Source organism: Electrophorus electricus, chromosome 20, assembly GCF_013358815.1.
Source record: "Electrophorus electricus isolate fEleEle1 chromosome 20, fEleEle1.pri, whole genome shotgun sequence".
NCBI classification, from domain to species: Eukaryota; Metazoa; Chordata; class Actinopteri; order Gymnotiformes; family Gymnotidae; genus Electrophorus; species Electrophorus electricus.
Genome location: NC_049554.1, coordinates 13,833,751 through 13,847,979, shown reverse-complemented (window position 1 = coordinate 13,847,979; position 14,229 = coordinate 13,833,751). Strand labels below are relative to the sequence as shown.

Below are 14,229 nucleotides of genomic sequence, written 5' to 3'. Positions count from 1 at the left end.
CTTATGCAGTGGGGTGGTGCTGATATTTGTCCGTCAGGGCGCCCTGGAGTTCTCGCTGCCAGAAAGTCCGATAGTTTGTGGCATCTTCCGGAAAGGTGAAGATTGGTGTTCGGCAAAGATGCTTCCCCTTCCTATCATATTTCGCCAAGACCTAGTGATGATCTGCAGATCAAGATATACCCCTCGTCAGCATCATTGGCATCCGCGATAAGTGATAAAACAGCCACTCTCGCAGTCAAAACATCCCCCCTGTCCTGCCAGATGTACCGGCTGTAGACCTTAGTCCCACCAGTGATAACAGATCTCAACACGCGATGATAATTCACATCACTTGCACGGGAAAGCGATATAAATTCTGTGTTCATTAAACATACCACCCCAGATGTACTGTATGTAATTATCACACATCCTAACAGGCATATCCCCCCGATCCTGTAACTTAACTCTTTTTCTTACTCCGTAATATCTTTGTCTGAGGGCAAAGTAGATGCTAACCTTAGCAAATCACATGAAGTCGTCATCTTGCGAGACGGAGGGGAGTTGCTGAGGGCTTTTCTATGCTGTGGAAAAGACCCAGAGCGAGTGGTTTTTAATGAAGATTAAACAGATTAAATTTGAGGTTTCTACCAGGGCATAAATCATCATGAGAACTGTTTTTGAACATTTGTGAGCATCACACATGTAGCTGCTTGAAAAAATAAAATAAAATTTCAGTGCATTACTTGCTGATAGCCTTGCAAACAGAATCACAGTGCAACACTTAAAGGGTTAACGGTCACTGAACCCTGCGATGACCTCACCCACTTGTAGAAGACCACACCTCTGCCAGCTCTCTCGCATTGTCAAAACGATTTTCAGGCTTCATTTGTTCAAAGGGAATTTGTTTTTGGGTGTAAAAAGTCCTTAGTGAAGAGCATTGACTGGAACGGGTGTCGGTTCCAGTACCGGACGGCCTGGAGTGGGTCTCCAGACAACCATGACACAGTAACTTTGTAACGTGTTAGCAAAATGCTCACCAGAGCAAGAAGGAGAAGCAGGTAAACGCCACAAACGCCATCCGCGCATCCCAGCGTCCAAGCTGCGGGAAGATCAGCTGGGGAAGGAGGCGCCTTAGCATGGAACAGTTAGGCAGTGTTGACACGAAAGCAAATTTGCTGTCAGCTGGGGCTTTTTGTTCTTCTCTCTTCTGTAGAGAGAGAGATGCCTATATGTGTTTGTGTGTGTGTGTGTGTAATAGGTCCTCAGGTGTGTATCACTCAAGGCTATCTTATTTGCATTCTTCTGCTGCGCACCTGTTTTTTTTCCCCATTGTAAGTGGGAGCTGTTGGGAATAGCTCTACCAGGCAGCCTTTTAAAATGCCTTTGTATTCCAGGTTTTGATGAATAACAGCTATAAAACCGTGGTTTGCAGTCTGCTACACTTGCTCAGATTGTCCTAATCCGGAACCCTTCTTAGATCGCCCTTATCTAGAACCCTTCTTAGAGTCCCTTTGTCTAGAACCCTTCTTAGATCGCCCTTATCTAGAACCCATGTAAGATCACACATATCTAGAACCCTGGTTAGATTTCCTCTCTGGAATCCACCTTAGATTGCCCTTATCTAGAACCTTTGAAAGATTGCACACATCCAGAACCCCTTCTTAGATTGCCCTTATCTAGAACCCTTCTTGGATTGCTCTTATCTAGAGGCCCCAGTCTGCTGCTTGTGGGGCTCGCCGTCTGCAGTTTCTGCTCTTAACACCTTTTATCACAGCATTTGATGACACATCTGGAACCTAAAGTATAAGAAAGAGGAAGCTTGCATATGAAGTGAAATGTGTTTCATGTGAAGTCATTGCAATGAATTGTCATTGCAGGCTATGAACTCTTGAGCTTTATGCACTCTAGTATTACTGTGTGTGTGTGTGTGTGTGTGTGTAGGTTGGGGATGGGGACATAGGTGGTGGGTTTTTTCCCCTGCATGCTATTTCTGTCATCCAGGGAGGTGAGTGTTTGTGGTCAGTTGGAGGGCTTGCCGGCACAATCTGACTGGATGACTGAATAAACGCAGCAGGTTTTGAGTTGAAGCTTAGCTTGAACACATCTGCCATCACATGAGATCTTCTGTATACAAGGACAGTTAGTTAGTTCTGAAAGATTCGGAAACTCCTTGATGAGCTCTGCCCTGTCTGTCTGGGTTTGACTTGTTGAAAGCCGCAGTGCTGGGGGCATCTCGGGGCAGGACCTTCATCTCTCCTGTACCCTCCTCATCCTTGCCAACCCCATGTAGTCTCTTAATGACCTCAGCACAGAGACTCCCCAGGGGGCCTGCAATAACACCGCTCTGTTTCTGGATGAATGTTCTAGAGATCTGGCTTCCTCTAGCCTGGTGGCCCCTGGATGTGTGGGGGAAGACGTGGGCCCAGCTCCAGGTCTTGGGAAGGCTGTGGGACTGAGGGACCTAGGGCCCACCATGGAAAACCAGGAGGCGGCAGTCAGCACGGGAGGTAGGTGTCCTTTCAGTACAGGTGTTTTGTTGTTATATTTGCTGATGCTGACTTAAGGCTTCGGAATAAAGGTTAGACCACTTCTTGGTTAGACTTCTGGCTTTGGGAGCTGTTTATAGAATGAGCTGATAGGATGTTAAAGAGGAAGTGGCGTGTATGATAACACATGGCACTCCGGAGTTCCTCACCAGCTATTACAGCATCTGTTATAGGCGAAGGAAAGGCTCTATCGCTGCGCTGCTTAAAGGAAGCTGGTGATTTTACAAGGGCCACTCTAATGCCTCGCTGCAAAGTGTTTTCCAGTTGTTAGAGAGAATCCCCCCTCCCCTTTCCATGGAAAAAGCATCATATAGATGAAACGGACCTGCCAATGCAGCGGAATATGAAATTTTGCCACAATAATTTCTGTACTCACTGAAATGGAAACATTGAGTTTTTCTCAAAAGTGGGATTCGTTAATCGACATGTTTGAACGCAGGCCCACAAACACGTAGTGATGGGTACATGTGGTTAATTGGCTTGAGCAAAGTAGGACCTTGGAACTGAATAAGGGAATTAAGGGCTGTGTGTGTGTGTGTGTGTGTGTGTGTGTTTTAGAGAGATAAACACAATGTGGGACCTTCATAAAGGTGTTCATGTGCTGAAACTCATGTGGTAGTATGGAGGTGTAGCATGCAGTGGAACAGACATGGTATGTGCTGAAACGTATGCCGTATGTGCTGGTGCAAATGTATGCACGTAAACGGACATAACGCCTGTGAAGCTGATACAGTATGTGCTTGAGCAGACGGTGTGTGTACTGAAACGGATGCAGCATGCGATGGAAAAACATGCGATTCACAATGAAATGTAGTATGTGTGGAAACAGAATACATGGGCACTGAAACAGACATATTATGCACTGAAATGAGTATAGACTGCACAGAAACAAGGTAGCGTGTACTGATTGTGTAGTATGTACTGAAACAGAACATGTATGTACTGAAATAGAATAAGTATGCAAAGCTTATGGAGAAAAAAGGCAATTGGATTAAGGCAGGTACATCCTGTCTGTTGTGAGAACCGCTCCAACGGCCGTGTACGACGCAGCCACTTCCACTTTTGAAGTCTTGGACGGGTCGGGGTGTAGGAGAACGGCAGATGGAGCGAAGACGTCCTCGACTCTCCGCTGCTTCGGCCTGTGGGCTCCAGTCAAGGCGTCTGCTGGCGCCTGTGAGGAGCGACGTCAAAGGAGTAGCTACACTGCTGAAAGGTGTAATGAACCGCCTATAAAAATCACAAAGCTAGAAAGCATAAGGCTTTCACCTTAAGACCATGCGTTACTGCACCCTGATTATATACCCCCGGAACAAAACAGACTGAACCTCAAATTCGCACTTCTCACCTTTAACATAAAGCTGTTTCTCCGGCATTTATTTCAGGACGTGACCGACGTGTGTGACGTGAGAGTCTTCACCAGGAGAATATACTAAAATGTCATCACTGTAGCGATCGCTGTTCAACATGTCTTTGAGCACAGCGTTAATGAAGCCCTGAAAAACAGAGGGCGCTATAAAGAGCCCGAATGGCATTAGCGAGTATTCACAGTGTCTGTTGCTCGTGCGAAAAGCCAAAGGAGCTTGTTGGCCAATTTTGTGAAGCATTTTACTCTCCTAAGTTCTTAGACGATGCCACGGGGAATATTGGTAAGTCATATCGCTCTTTTGATGTCCTGATTCAAACCCCTATAGTCTATACAAGGAGACCTCTGTCCTTCTAAAGTCTGCTTGATGTCTGTCTCCTTGGCTTCGTATTCTGCTTGTTCGAGGGGATGTATTCTAGTCTTTGGGGGAATGGCCCCTTCTTCGAGATCAATACTGCAATCATAAAAAATGACGTGGGGGTAATCTTGTAGGCTTGGCCTTACTGAAAAGACCTCCCTAAGGTCGTCACGCTTGGGAGGTATGTGTACTGTAGTGTCAGCACTGCGGCTTTCTGTAGATGTCAACTTAGTTTTTATTGGGCATTGCTCTAAACAAAACAGACCAGGAGATGAGTTGTCATTCCGCCCAGGAAAATCGAAGACCATGTTTCTTCAACCAGGCTAATCATTGGATGAAGGAGCATACAGATAAGTCTACTACAAAAAGACCAATGTCTCCAACATGCAACACACTGGCACCATTTTAGAAGCAATCCAGGACCCTAACAGGTTGCTTTCTACATTTACATTTATGGCACTTAGCTGATGCTTTTATCCAAAGCGACTTACAATTATGACTGAGTACAACTTGAGCAATTGATGGTTAAGGGTCTTGCTCAGGGGCCCAACAGTGGCAACTTGGCAGTGGTGTGGCTTGAACCAACAACTTTCTGATTACAATTACCTACAATTACCTTCATTATAAGATGACTTTGAATATTTTGAGACTCCCTGTCAAAATGATCTTACATGATTGTACATCGAGCCCCGTCTAGAGCTTTGCGGGTTAAACGGGAAATCAAAAAGGGCTTGATCAGAACAGGGTGGAGAGTTATAAAAATACAATGAGCACTGCAGTAAAAACTCCTCACGGTCGTCTATGCTAACGTCATACTCACGGGGTTCACTAATGCTATAGACAGATGTCTGGACAGAAGGACGCTTACTAGCACCAGCTACAGGAGGGATAACAGCGGGGAGTGGTTGAGATGTTAAATTTTTGAGACGCTCCGCGATGAGTGCCATGTGCTCTTGCTGCTGTGTTCGCTGCTGGGTTTGTACGGCCTGAGAGCGCCTCTCGGGCACATGTTGACGCCGTTCCAACGTTAAGCCTTCACGACACACCAGCTAGCGCGTCTGCGTGGGGGTGAAGTGCTCCGTAGCATTACGAAAAACAATCCAGATGCTCGCAGATGGGAGTGGGGAAAAACACGTTTGGTGTTTTACTTGCGTGTTTATCATCACAAAAGGTGAAGTCAAGCAGCCCGAGGTCAAAACCAGGGAGCGCAGTGGCCGGTATATGTGGAGCGTCTGGAGAATAGTCAAAAAACAGCCCAACACCGAAGTCTAGAGATAGAAAAATACAAGGCAGACAAGCAAAAGGGAAAACCCAAAAGAGTTTTTCCACAGGAAATAGGTCACAGGAGAGCCTTCAATACAACAACAGAGCTCGCTGGCAATACTTCACAATGTGTAGCACTAAAATCCATGTTTAAATACTAATATTAATTTTACAGTAAATGGGAAAACGGGTGAAACAGTCCAATAGTCTGGTGACTTGGATTGGGGAACAGTATCCTGATTGGATGAAGGGGATGATGGGTATTTCGCAATGGCTCCTGGGAATTTGAGTCCCTGTTTACAGACCAGCAGACAGGTGTCGGGCGTGACGGATATTAGCGGTGAGGGATACTATCATACACTTGACCCTGTTTCATGAGGTTGAACGTATATTATGTATAAGTGGAAACTCAATAACACGAGGTAATGATCAGAGAGTACTGAAGTCTGTGGGAGGATGGCATGTTATCTGTGCTGACACCAAAATTTCAAATTAAGGCAGAATTGTAATTACCATGGTAAATAAGCCCTATTGCGTTTCATATGTAGGACTGATACAAATGCTTTTCTTAGCGGGTCCTGTGCTATGTGGAGTTTTCCTTGTTTAGAAATCAATAGCTTTTTTTATTGAGCTTATCAAGTCAGGTATTGTCCTTTTGTGTTCATTAGAACAGAAATCTGAGCATCGTTGTGAGTGATAAATACATGGATGTCTAACATGAACTCCTTGTTTGAAGAGAGGATTGTCTGGGCAGACGTAATGTTTAGCTGAATATAGACACACTGTGAGAGTCATCACAACCAACTACATATCCAGTTCCTAAATAAAAGTCCTCCAATAACCAGACGTCTCTGTCAAAGGGGCCTGGCTCTGTGACCAGTGTTGTAATCACTCTTGATTGGATCCGTTTATCCGGCAGTAGTTTGACTGACGTGATTAAATGCCCATATCCTAATTAAAGGATTACAACTGACTTTAAGGCAAAATGCAATATTTAATATAGGATTCTCAGTAAGTCAGTGTCAAGAAGTGATTTTTCAGTTATAATACAGCTTTACCCACTGAAATCTGGCCTTATTAAAGTACAGCTTTAGTTTTGGAAGGAAAATCCCTTTCCTCAGTAAGACTGGTGACCATACAGTCAGAGATTAAAAACTCCAGCACCTGGAAATGGGCCTATATGATGGACTTCCCAATCTGTCTGAAATCTTTATATTTCAAATTTTAACTTTAGCCTTTTAAATTTGATTTTTTTTTTCCTCTCCTGTCATCAAAGCCCCCGGACCATGTGATCTCCCTGGAATTTCACTATGGGAGGCTTTCACAATAATGTAATTGGAAGTCAAATCACATCAGTTCCAGCTTGTTCCCGCATAGTTCAGAGTGCCCACGGAGATGTCGATTAAATTCCTCCATACGTCATCCCAAACACACAATCCCATTTTAAACTACGGGATTTATGTGGATTAAAAGAATATGTTCCCAAAACATTCCCTGTCTTACTAACAAACACGTAGCCGGAAGCGAATTATGCACATGATTATGGACGCCGCCTTCCGATTCGGTGCGTTCGAGCCGTTGTGTGTGAGAAAGGCTAGGACCGGCCCCGAGCTGATAATTACTGCGCGAGGCAAACTAATCTCGCTGAGCTGTAGGCTAGTGCAGTCATGGAGCTTTGGCTCTACCGCATTCTTCCTCGCAGGGGGTCCTTTCTCTGAGCCGGGCTTTTACCTGCCGCTACCGCGCCATGCGTGCTTCCTTCTGCCTTCTTGCGGGTCCCGGTGAGCGCCCGCTTCAGACGGCCCAGGGCCGCCTTCCGTCTGTTTGGCAGGAACCCCCACCCCCCAGGAGGTCTGATGAGGAGGATCGTAGTCAAATCACACTTTAAAAAGGGAATCAATAGGCCCCGCAAGATGATCAGTGCAGTGCAGACAGGGTGTGAGGGAGGATAATGGTAAATCCATTGAGCTGAGGAAACAGGGCAATATTACTTGCACAGTTTGGACTGGAAATGCACTAGAATGTGGCCTAGTTTCTCTCTCTCTCTCTCTCTCTCTCTCTCTCTCACTCACACACACACACACACACACAGTTTAAAGTTTGCAATTACTGCTGATTACTCTCCAGTAGCATTTTAAAAAATTCCGCAGCATTGAAGTTCAAAATGCAAGTGATCAAGTGTTTCGCCGGTGGAACACACACATAGTGGAACATACATGTAGTGTAACACACTTGGAACACACATGTAGTGCAACACACACGTGGAACACACACATAGCGTAACACACACGTAATGTAACACACATGTAGTGGAACACACATGTGGAACACACACGTAGCGGAACACACACGTAGCGTAACACGCATGCAGCGTAACACGTAGTGTAACACATGTAGTGTAACACACACGTAGCGGAACACATACAGTGACTCAGTTTGGCTTTCAGCACACGTGTTCTCTGCTTGCTGATCTTTTCTCAGGTGAGTGTGAGACAGAGGTGGGCAACACAGAGGTGATCTATGACGATGTGCCCTGTGAGGACGGCTCTCCAGTGGAAGGTCAGTAACAGTGCTGGCAGACTGTGTGAGTGTGCGTGCGTGCATGTGTATTTGTGACAGTCTGTTTCTAAATGTTCCTGTATCTCCAGGAGTTTGCTGATAGCTGCCTGTCGGGTGTGTGTGTGTGTGTGTGTGTGTGTGTCTGTGTGTGTGTCTGTGTGTGTGTCTGTGTGTGTGTCTGTGTGTGTGTCTGTGTGTGTGTGTGTGTCTGTGTGTGTCTGTGTCTGTGTGTGTGTGTGTGTCTGTGTGTGTGTGTGTGTCTGTGTCTGTGTGTGTGTGTGTGTGTGTGTGTGTGTGAGACAGGAGACATGATCTATGAGGATGTGCAGAGTGGGCACGTGTCACAGGGCCCCAACAATGGCTGGAGCTCCAGTGAGTTTGAGAGCTATGATGAACAGTCAGACACTGAGAAAATACACACCCACAGCAAGGTGCGTATGCCTGTGTGTGAGAATGTGTGTGTGTGCCTATGTGTGAGAATGTGTGTGTGTGCCTGTGTGTGTGAATGTGTGTATGCCTGTGTGTGTGAATGTGTGTATGCCTGTGTGTGTGAATGTGTGCGCGTATGCCTGTGTGTGTGAATGTGTGTATGCCTGTGTGTGAGAATGTGTGTGTGTATGCCTGTGTGTGTGAATGTGTGTATGCCTGTGTGTGTGAATGTGTGTATGCCTGTGTGTGTGAATGTGTGTATGCCTGTGTGTGTGAATGTGTGCGCGCCTGTGTGTGTGAATGTGTGTATGCCTGTGTGTGTGAATATGTGCGCGTATGCCTGTGTGTAATGTGTGTGTATGCCTGTGTGTGTGAATGTGTGTATGCCTGTGTGTATGAATGTGTGCGTGTATGCCTGTGTGTATGCTGATGTAAAAAAAATATGCTTTTATTATCAGAAACAGCACATATACAGTGTCTTAATGGTTTGAAACATTACAATATGCAATAATACACAGTTCAGTACCTTACAGTAGAGTCTATACACACAGTTCAGTACCTTACACAGTTCAGTACCTTACAGTAGAGTCTATACACACAGTTCAGTACCTTACAGTAGAGTCTATACACAGCTCAGTACTTTACAGTAGAGCCTATACACACAGTTCAGTACTTTACAGTAGAGCCTATACACACAGTTCAGTACTTTACAGTAGAGTCTATATATACAGATCATACTAGGATCTTGTTAAGAGATAGAACTACTACCACACTATAGTATTACACAGCTTGCCCTAGAGAATAAATAAGAGCCGTGTGTGTCATTTATGCTGGGGACATGTCCCCAACCTCTTCCTGAAAGTACTGATTTTGTCTCCACCTCTTTCTGAAAGTGTTCTCTGAAAATATTTCAGAACAGCTTGGCTGCAGACACCTGTTAAGAATGTTAGTGAAAAAGAGAGTGAATTTGGTCGCCCTCCACGATAGAACCCGTGATGTTTCTGTAAAAATAAACGTTCCATTGAAACAATTTACTTTCAATAAAAATAAACAGAAAGCAGTTTTACTACAAATACATTTTCACAGTGCCGGTTCTTTGCTGTTCCATGCCGGTCGGATGGAGGAACGTGACCTTATGTGAACCTCCTCCATTCCTTCCCAGCACTTATTTCTTCCCAGTGAACGTGCGGCTCGCGCGAGGATTTGAGTGGCAGCTGAACGGGACGCAACTCCTGGTCCGCGTTCTTGCTCTCAAAGCAAAGTTCCGACCACGCGACGAGGGTTTTCATTTCTTCTTCACCACAGGGGGGCAGTGTCTGCTAACACTTTCCACCAAGGATGCTCTTCTCTCGCTCTTCGTCTCTGCTTTGCACAGACTGAAGGTTTGAATTCACTCTGCATCATCATCTGTTCCTGAGGTCAGGAAGCTATGGAAAGCTGTCCAGGGAAAAATCCCAGAGAAACCAATTGGCCATTGCTGCCCTCACCCGTCGTCGTCTCCCCTGAGCAGAACTCTGACCTGCTGTTCCCTTTCCCAGCCAGTGTTAGGCGTGCTAGTTCAGCAGCTGAGCAACCTGTAACCGGTCTGGTCAACGGTTCCCTCATTACTACACTGTGTTTATCAGGGAATTAAAAAGTTCTCTTGGCAAAGCATTTCACCCATGTGGCTTCAAACGCTGCAGTGGTCTGCCTGTTGAAAAGAAATCCTAACAAATGATGGGTGACAGCTGTTTCAAAGCTGTGTGACATGACAGAGCAGGTGCTTCTGGGTAATGCCTATGTAGGAAGGGAGTTAATGTAAAAATATAAGTTGTTGATAATAAAGTTTCCCGTGTGCCCATTACAACATCTTCAGCTCACACTAAGCCATTCGGCTCTTTGTTGAACACTTTTTGTAGCGGCCTCGCTGGAAAAGCCGTCTCCATCGACTTTCGCAAAGCGCCGGCGCACATGTACTCGTCTTGTCCCTGAACGTAGCTCCACTTTACAAATTGGTGGACAAATTGCTTTGATTCGGAGATGAATAATTCTCCGCAGCCCCGGTCTTTTGCACGCTGCGTTGGCGTGGAGCTCCGGCTAAACGAGCGCCTCCTGTGCCCCATTGGCCCCATTGCTGCGGCTGGTCTTATCTCCTCCCTTGGCACGCCGGTGGGCGCCCAATCATGTCGCTCCCATGGCCGGGCCCTCCGCTCTGCCCTGTTGCGCGGACTGTCGTGCCAGGCCCGGAAGGGAGGTGGCAAACACCAGGAAAACGGACCTGTATACCAGACGGGGACAGAGGTCCACCGTCAAGTGTACTGGGTCCCGGTCTCTGTCATTCTCTGCTGCTCTCTCTCTCTCTCTCTCTCTTCCCTGGGGCCTCCGTTTCCTTCAGTCTCAGCTCCTCTACCGGAGGCCTGGGAGCTCGAGATCTCGGATGTTGTTCCTGGGATGTGCTGGAGCCGCTCTCCCAGTTTGGGGGTCACAGGCCCTAGTGTTACCATGGGAACCACTGGTGCCTTCACCTTCTACATCTTTTCCAGCTCTTCTTTCAGCTCTTGGTATTTCCCGGGCTTTTCGTATTCCTTGTTGCTATCACATGGGATTCCCACATCAATCCCTCTTCTGCTGTTTGACACTACTGTGTCCGGCTGGTTACCATTTTGTCAGTCTGTATCTGGAGGTCCCACAGGACCTTTTATATATATATAGTGATATATTTCTCTCTTCCTGGTCCTTTCTAATTATATAATGCTGCTGGATTACTGTAGGATGGATTATTGGATCGATTATAGCACAGATTATAATCATTGGACATGACAGGCATTGACGTACATTTTTGTAGTCCACCATAACATTATCCAGCTTTAATCTGGAAAGCTAGTGCACTAAAAGAGGCCAAACGTTTATGGTCCTTATGAATATCCCTGTACGTCTGTTGTCAGAGGGCCACTCTTTTAATCATGTTTTTTGACGTCACCACCCACGTCCAATCAGAGACTCCGAACTCTGCCTCTGATCTTTTTCTCCATCTTCAATCTTCCTTGTCGTCATTTTCTGTCCTGCATTTCCACTCCAATCTACTAATGAGTTGTGGGCTACTTTCGAGGACATGTAAATTAAGCAAATGGTTTCTGTCTGGTGACGTTAAGTCACTGCCAAAGGGCCTCAATCAGCGCCCTGATTTAAGGTAGGAAGGCCAGCGGCTTCTTCGTTGGCGGGCGGTTCTCCGAGACCTCCGGGGCTGTCGCTCTGCCAGGGACCGGGTTACAGCCTCCGGCAAGCAACACAGGCTATCCGCCGCTCTGGACATCTCTGTCATAAATAGTCTCGCTCATGAGTGTTAGGACTGACCTTTCCTCATCAGGGGGCGACAGAGCTGGCGGGGGGGTAATACGTGGGGCTGTGGGCATGGTGCGATTCCTACTGGGGCATCTCTGATGTATCACGCCACATCCCCCACCCACCCTGACAGGTCCATCAGCTGATGAAAGCAGCTCGCAGTGGGACCAAAGACAGCCTGGAGAAGACCAAGATGGCTGTCATGAGGAAGGTCTCCTTTCTCCAGAAGAAGGCTCACTCAGGTAAGGGGGGAAAAAACAGATTTTTATTGAGCATCATTGTCCTTCATCCTTGCGGGGGGGGGGGGGGGGGGAGATAAATAAATAAACTTAAACGAAATATGTGGTGGCATACTTTAAATGATGTTGCTTACCTGCGTCAAAAGAATGGACCAGTTGTCTGAAGTGAAGCTCAAGGTCTTGTGAGATGGAGAAGCCTTCACTATGGGGTCTTAATGGATTATAAAACACACCAGCCCGTAGAGGGGAGGGTTTCCTGTTTGCGTCTCCCGTCCTTCCAGTTCCAACCACCGAGGGTTCGCGTCAGCGTTCGTGACGATTTTGGATGAATGTCACGCCGCATCACGTCTGACCGAGGACGTGGCGGGAAGGTTCACGCGACCTCTCGGCGCGTTTGAGGAAAGAAGGGAAAAATCGACGGGCACGGCTGCTCGCGAAGCCCCTCGGCGCAGGGGGCCACAAGACCCCCCCCACCGAACCCTCACGCAACAGCGCGGGCAAGCCTTCGTGCGAGCGGGCCGAGGTCGAAAGGTCACTGGTTCTCGTTTCAGGTGTTGATGGCTCTGGCCAAGCTAAACGTAATGTTAAATGAGTTCCGGTCATTAACGGCAGGGCCTGCCCAGACTTGTTTGAATGTTCGGTGGTCTTCGCGTCTCTGTGGAGGTGAGAAATCGGCCGTCTCCCAGGCTGCTTTGTGGCTGAGCGGAGTGGAGCAGCGTCTGGACGTGGCTCGGAACACAGCGTTATTCTTCAGATGAGGGTGTTTCTCAAACCTCACCGAGCTCTTTCCGAGCTATAATAAGACCGCAGCATTTGGATTTGCTTTGCTCTTAAAAAAGACACAATAAGTTTGCTGGCAACCCCCTTAGCACTCTCTCTTCCTCTCTCCCCCTGTTCTTTGTAGAGGATGCTGAAGATGACGCAGGTTATCTGGACGTGATTGTATCAGAGACCAAGCATCCTCCTGCTCAGCTGGGCCCAATGCCAGAGGGACTAAACAGTCAACAGGTCTGTGTGTGTGTATGTGTGTGTGTGTGTGTGTGTGTGTGAGAGACTCTCTCTCTCTCTCTCTCTCTCTCTCTCTCTCTCTCTCTCTCTGTGTTTGTTTGTATGTGTGTGCTTCAGTGTTTGGTAGAAACAGTTTGAAGAGATATGGAAAACTGTGTAAATACAGTGTCTGCACAGTCTGCACATGGATATAGAAATGATCTTACCCCCCACCCCCCCAAAAATACACACACACACACACACACCTTTCAGCATCTGCTTCAGGCAGTCCACTCCATGGCCCTACACCTCCCTGGGCTAAATTCCCTTGCCTCGCACCTCTGTCTGGAGTCTCTTAATCTCGTCTCTCTCTTGGACAGATCGTGAGGCGTCACATCCTGGGCTCCATTGTACAGAGTGAAAGGAGTTATCTGGAGTCTCTTAAAAGAATCCTTCAGGTGAGTCCTGGCTATCAGCACGGCCTTTAACTCAGAGTCCTACAGGACTCTCCGCCATCTTCCGATGGTTATGGTTCCGTTGATTGCTGATTTGATGCATTCCTTTTTTCTCTTTATTGGGTTAATTATTACAAACAAATCCATCAAAAATCCTTCCCTGCCAAATTAAGGCTTTGTTTCCAATCCATTTTGACAATATTTTAGCAGTAAAACTAAGCAAACATCTAGAGTATCAGACGGAAGTGCTAGTGACATCAAGGTCATGGGTTTCATTTCCCAGAGAGCACACATGCTTTCATACTGGTAAATATGTAAGTCTCTGCCAAATGCTGTAAAGGTACATATTATTTGTGTGTGTGTGTGTGTGTGTGTGTGTGTGTGTGTGGTCACAGAATACATATGAAATAAAATTGGTCTGCACAATAACAGCAATGGCCATGTTCCTAAACCAGCTTCGAGGGATTTCTTATAACTCTTAGTGAAATGTGGGACTTTTATTTTGTAGGTTCAACACTTTGGCCACTAGATAAAGAGGATGAAGGAAAGGTGCCATTATCAGTGTTTACTGAACATTCCCTCAGAGGGTGTTTAAAGCATATTTACTGTTGTTTAATTTGTAATTATTCCAAATGTAACTACTCTGGAATATTTTCTAATGTCTGGGATAGTTATTATTGCTGTTAACTATTTCAAACGTAACTACTCAAACACTCTGTAATCTCTGGAA

At 46.4% G+C, this 14,229-nt stretch overlaps 1 protein-coding gene across 2 annotated transcripts in view; it reads left to right on the top strand.

The window, feature by feature from the left end:
• arhgef10la (Rho guanine nucleotide exchange factor (GEF) 10-like a) overlaps nucleotides 1-14,229 on the top strand; it is an 83,369-nt gene that overhangs the window by 8,142 nt on the left and 60,998 nt on the right. For both annotated transcript variants that reach the window (XM_027025307.2, XM_027025298.2), the window contains exons 4-9: nucleotides 2,347-2,486; nucleotides 7,991-8,068; nucleotides 8,372-8,499; nucleotides 11,952-12,060; nucleotides 12,962-13,065; nucleotides 13,425-13,502. In XM_027025307.2, the coding sequence (XP_026881108.2) occupies nucleotides 2,347-2,486; nucleotides 7,991-8,068; nucleotides 8,372-8,499; nucleotides 11,952-12,060; nucleotides 12,962-13,065; nucleotides 13,425-13,502 (637 nt within the window). The remainder of the gene's footprint in view (nucleotides 1-2,346; nucleotides 2,487-7,990; nucleotides 8,069-8,371; nucleotides 8,500-11,951; nucleotides 12,061-12,961; nucleotides 13,066-13,424; nucleotides 13,503-14,229) is intronic.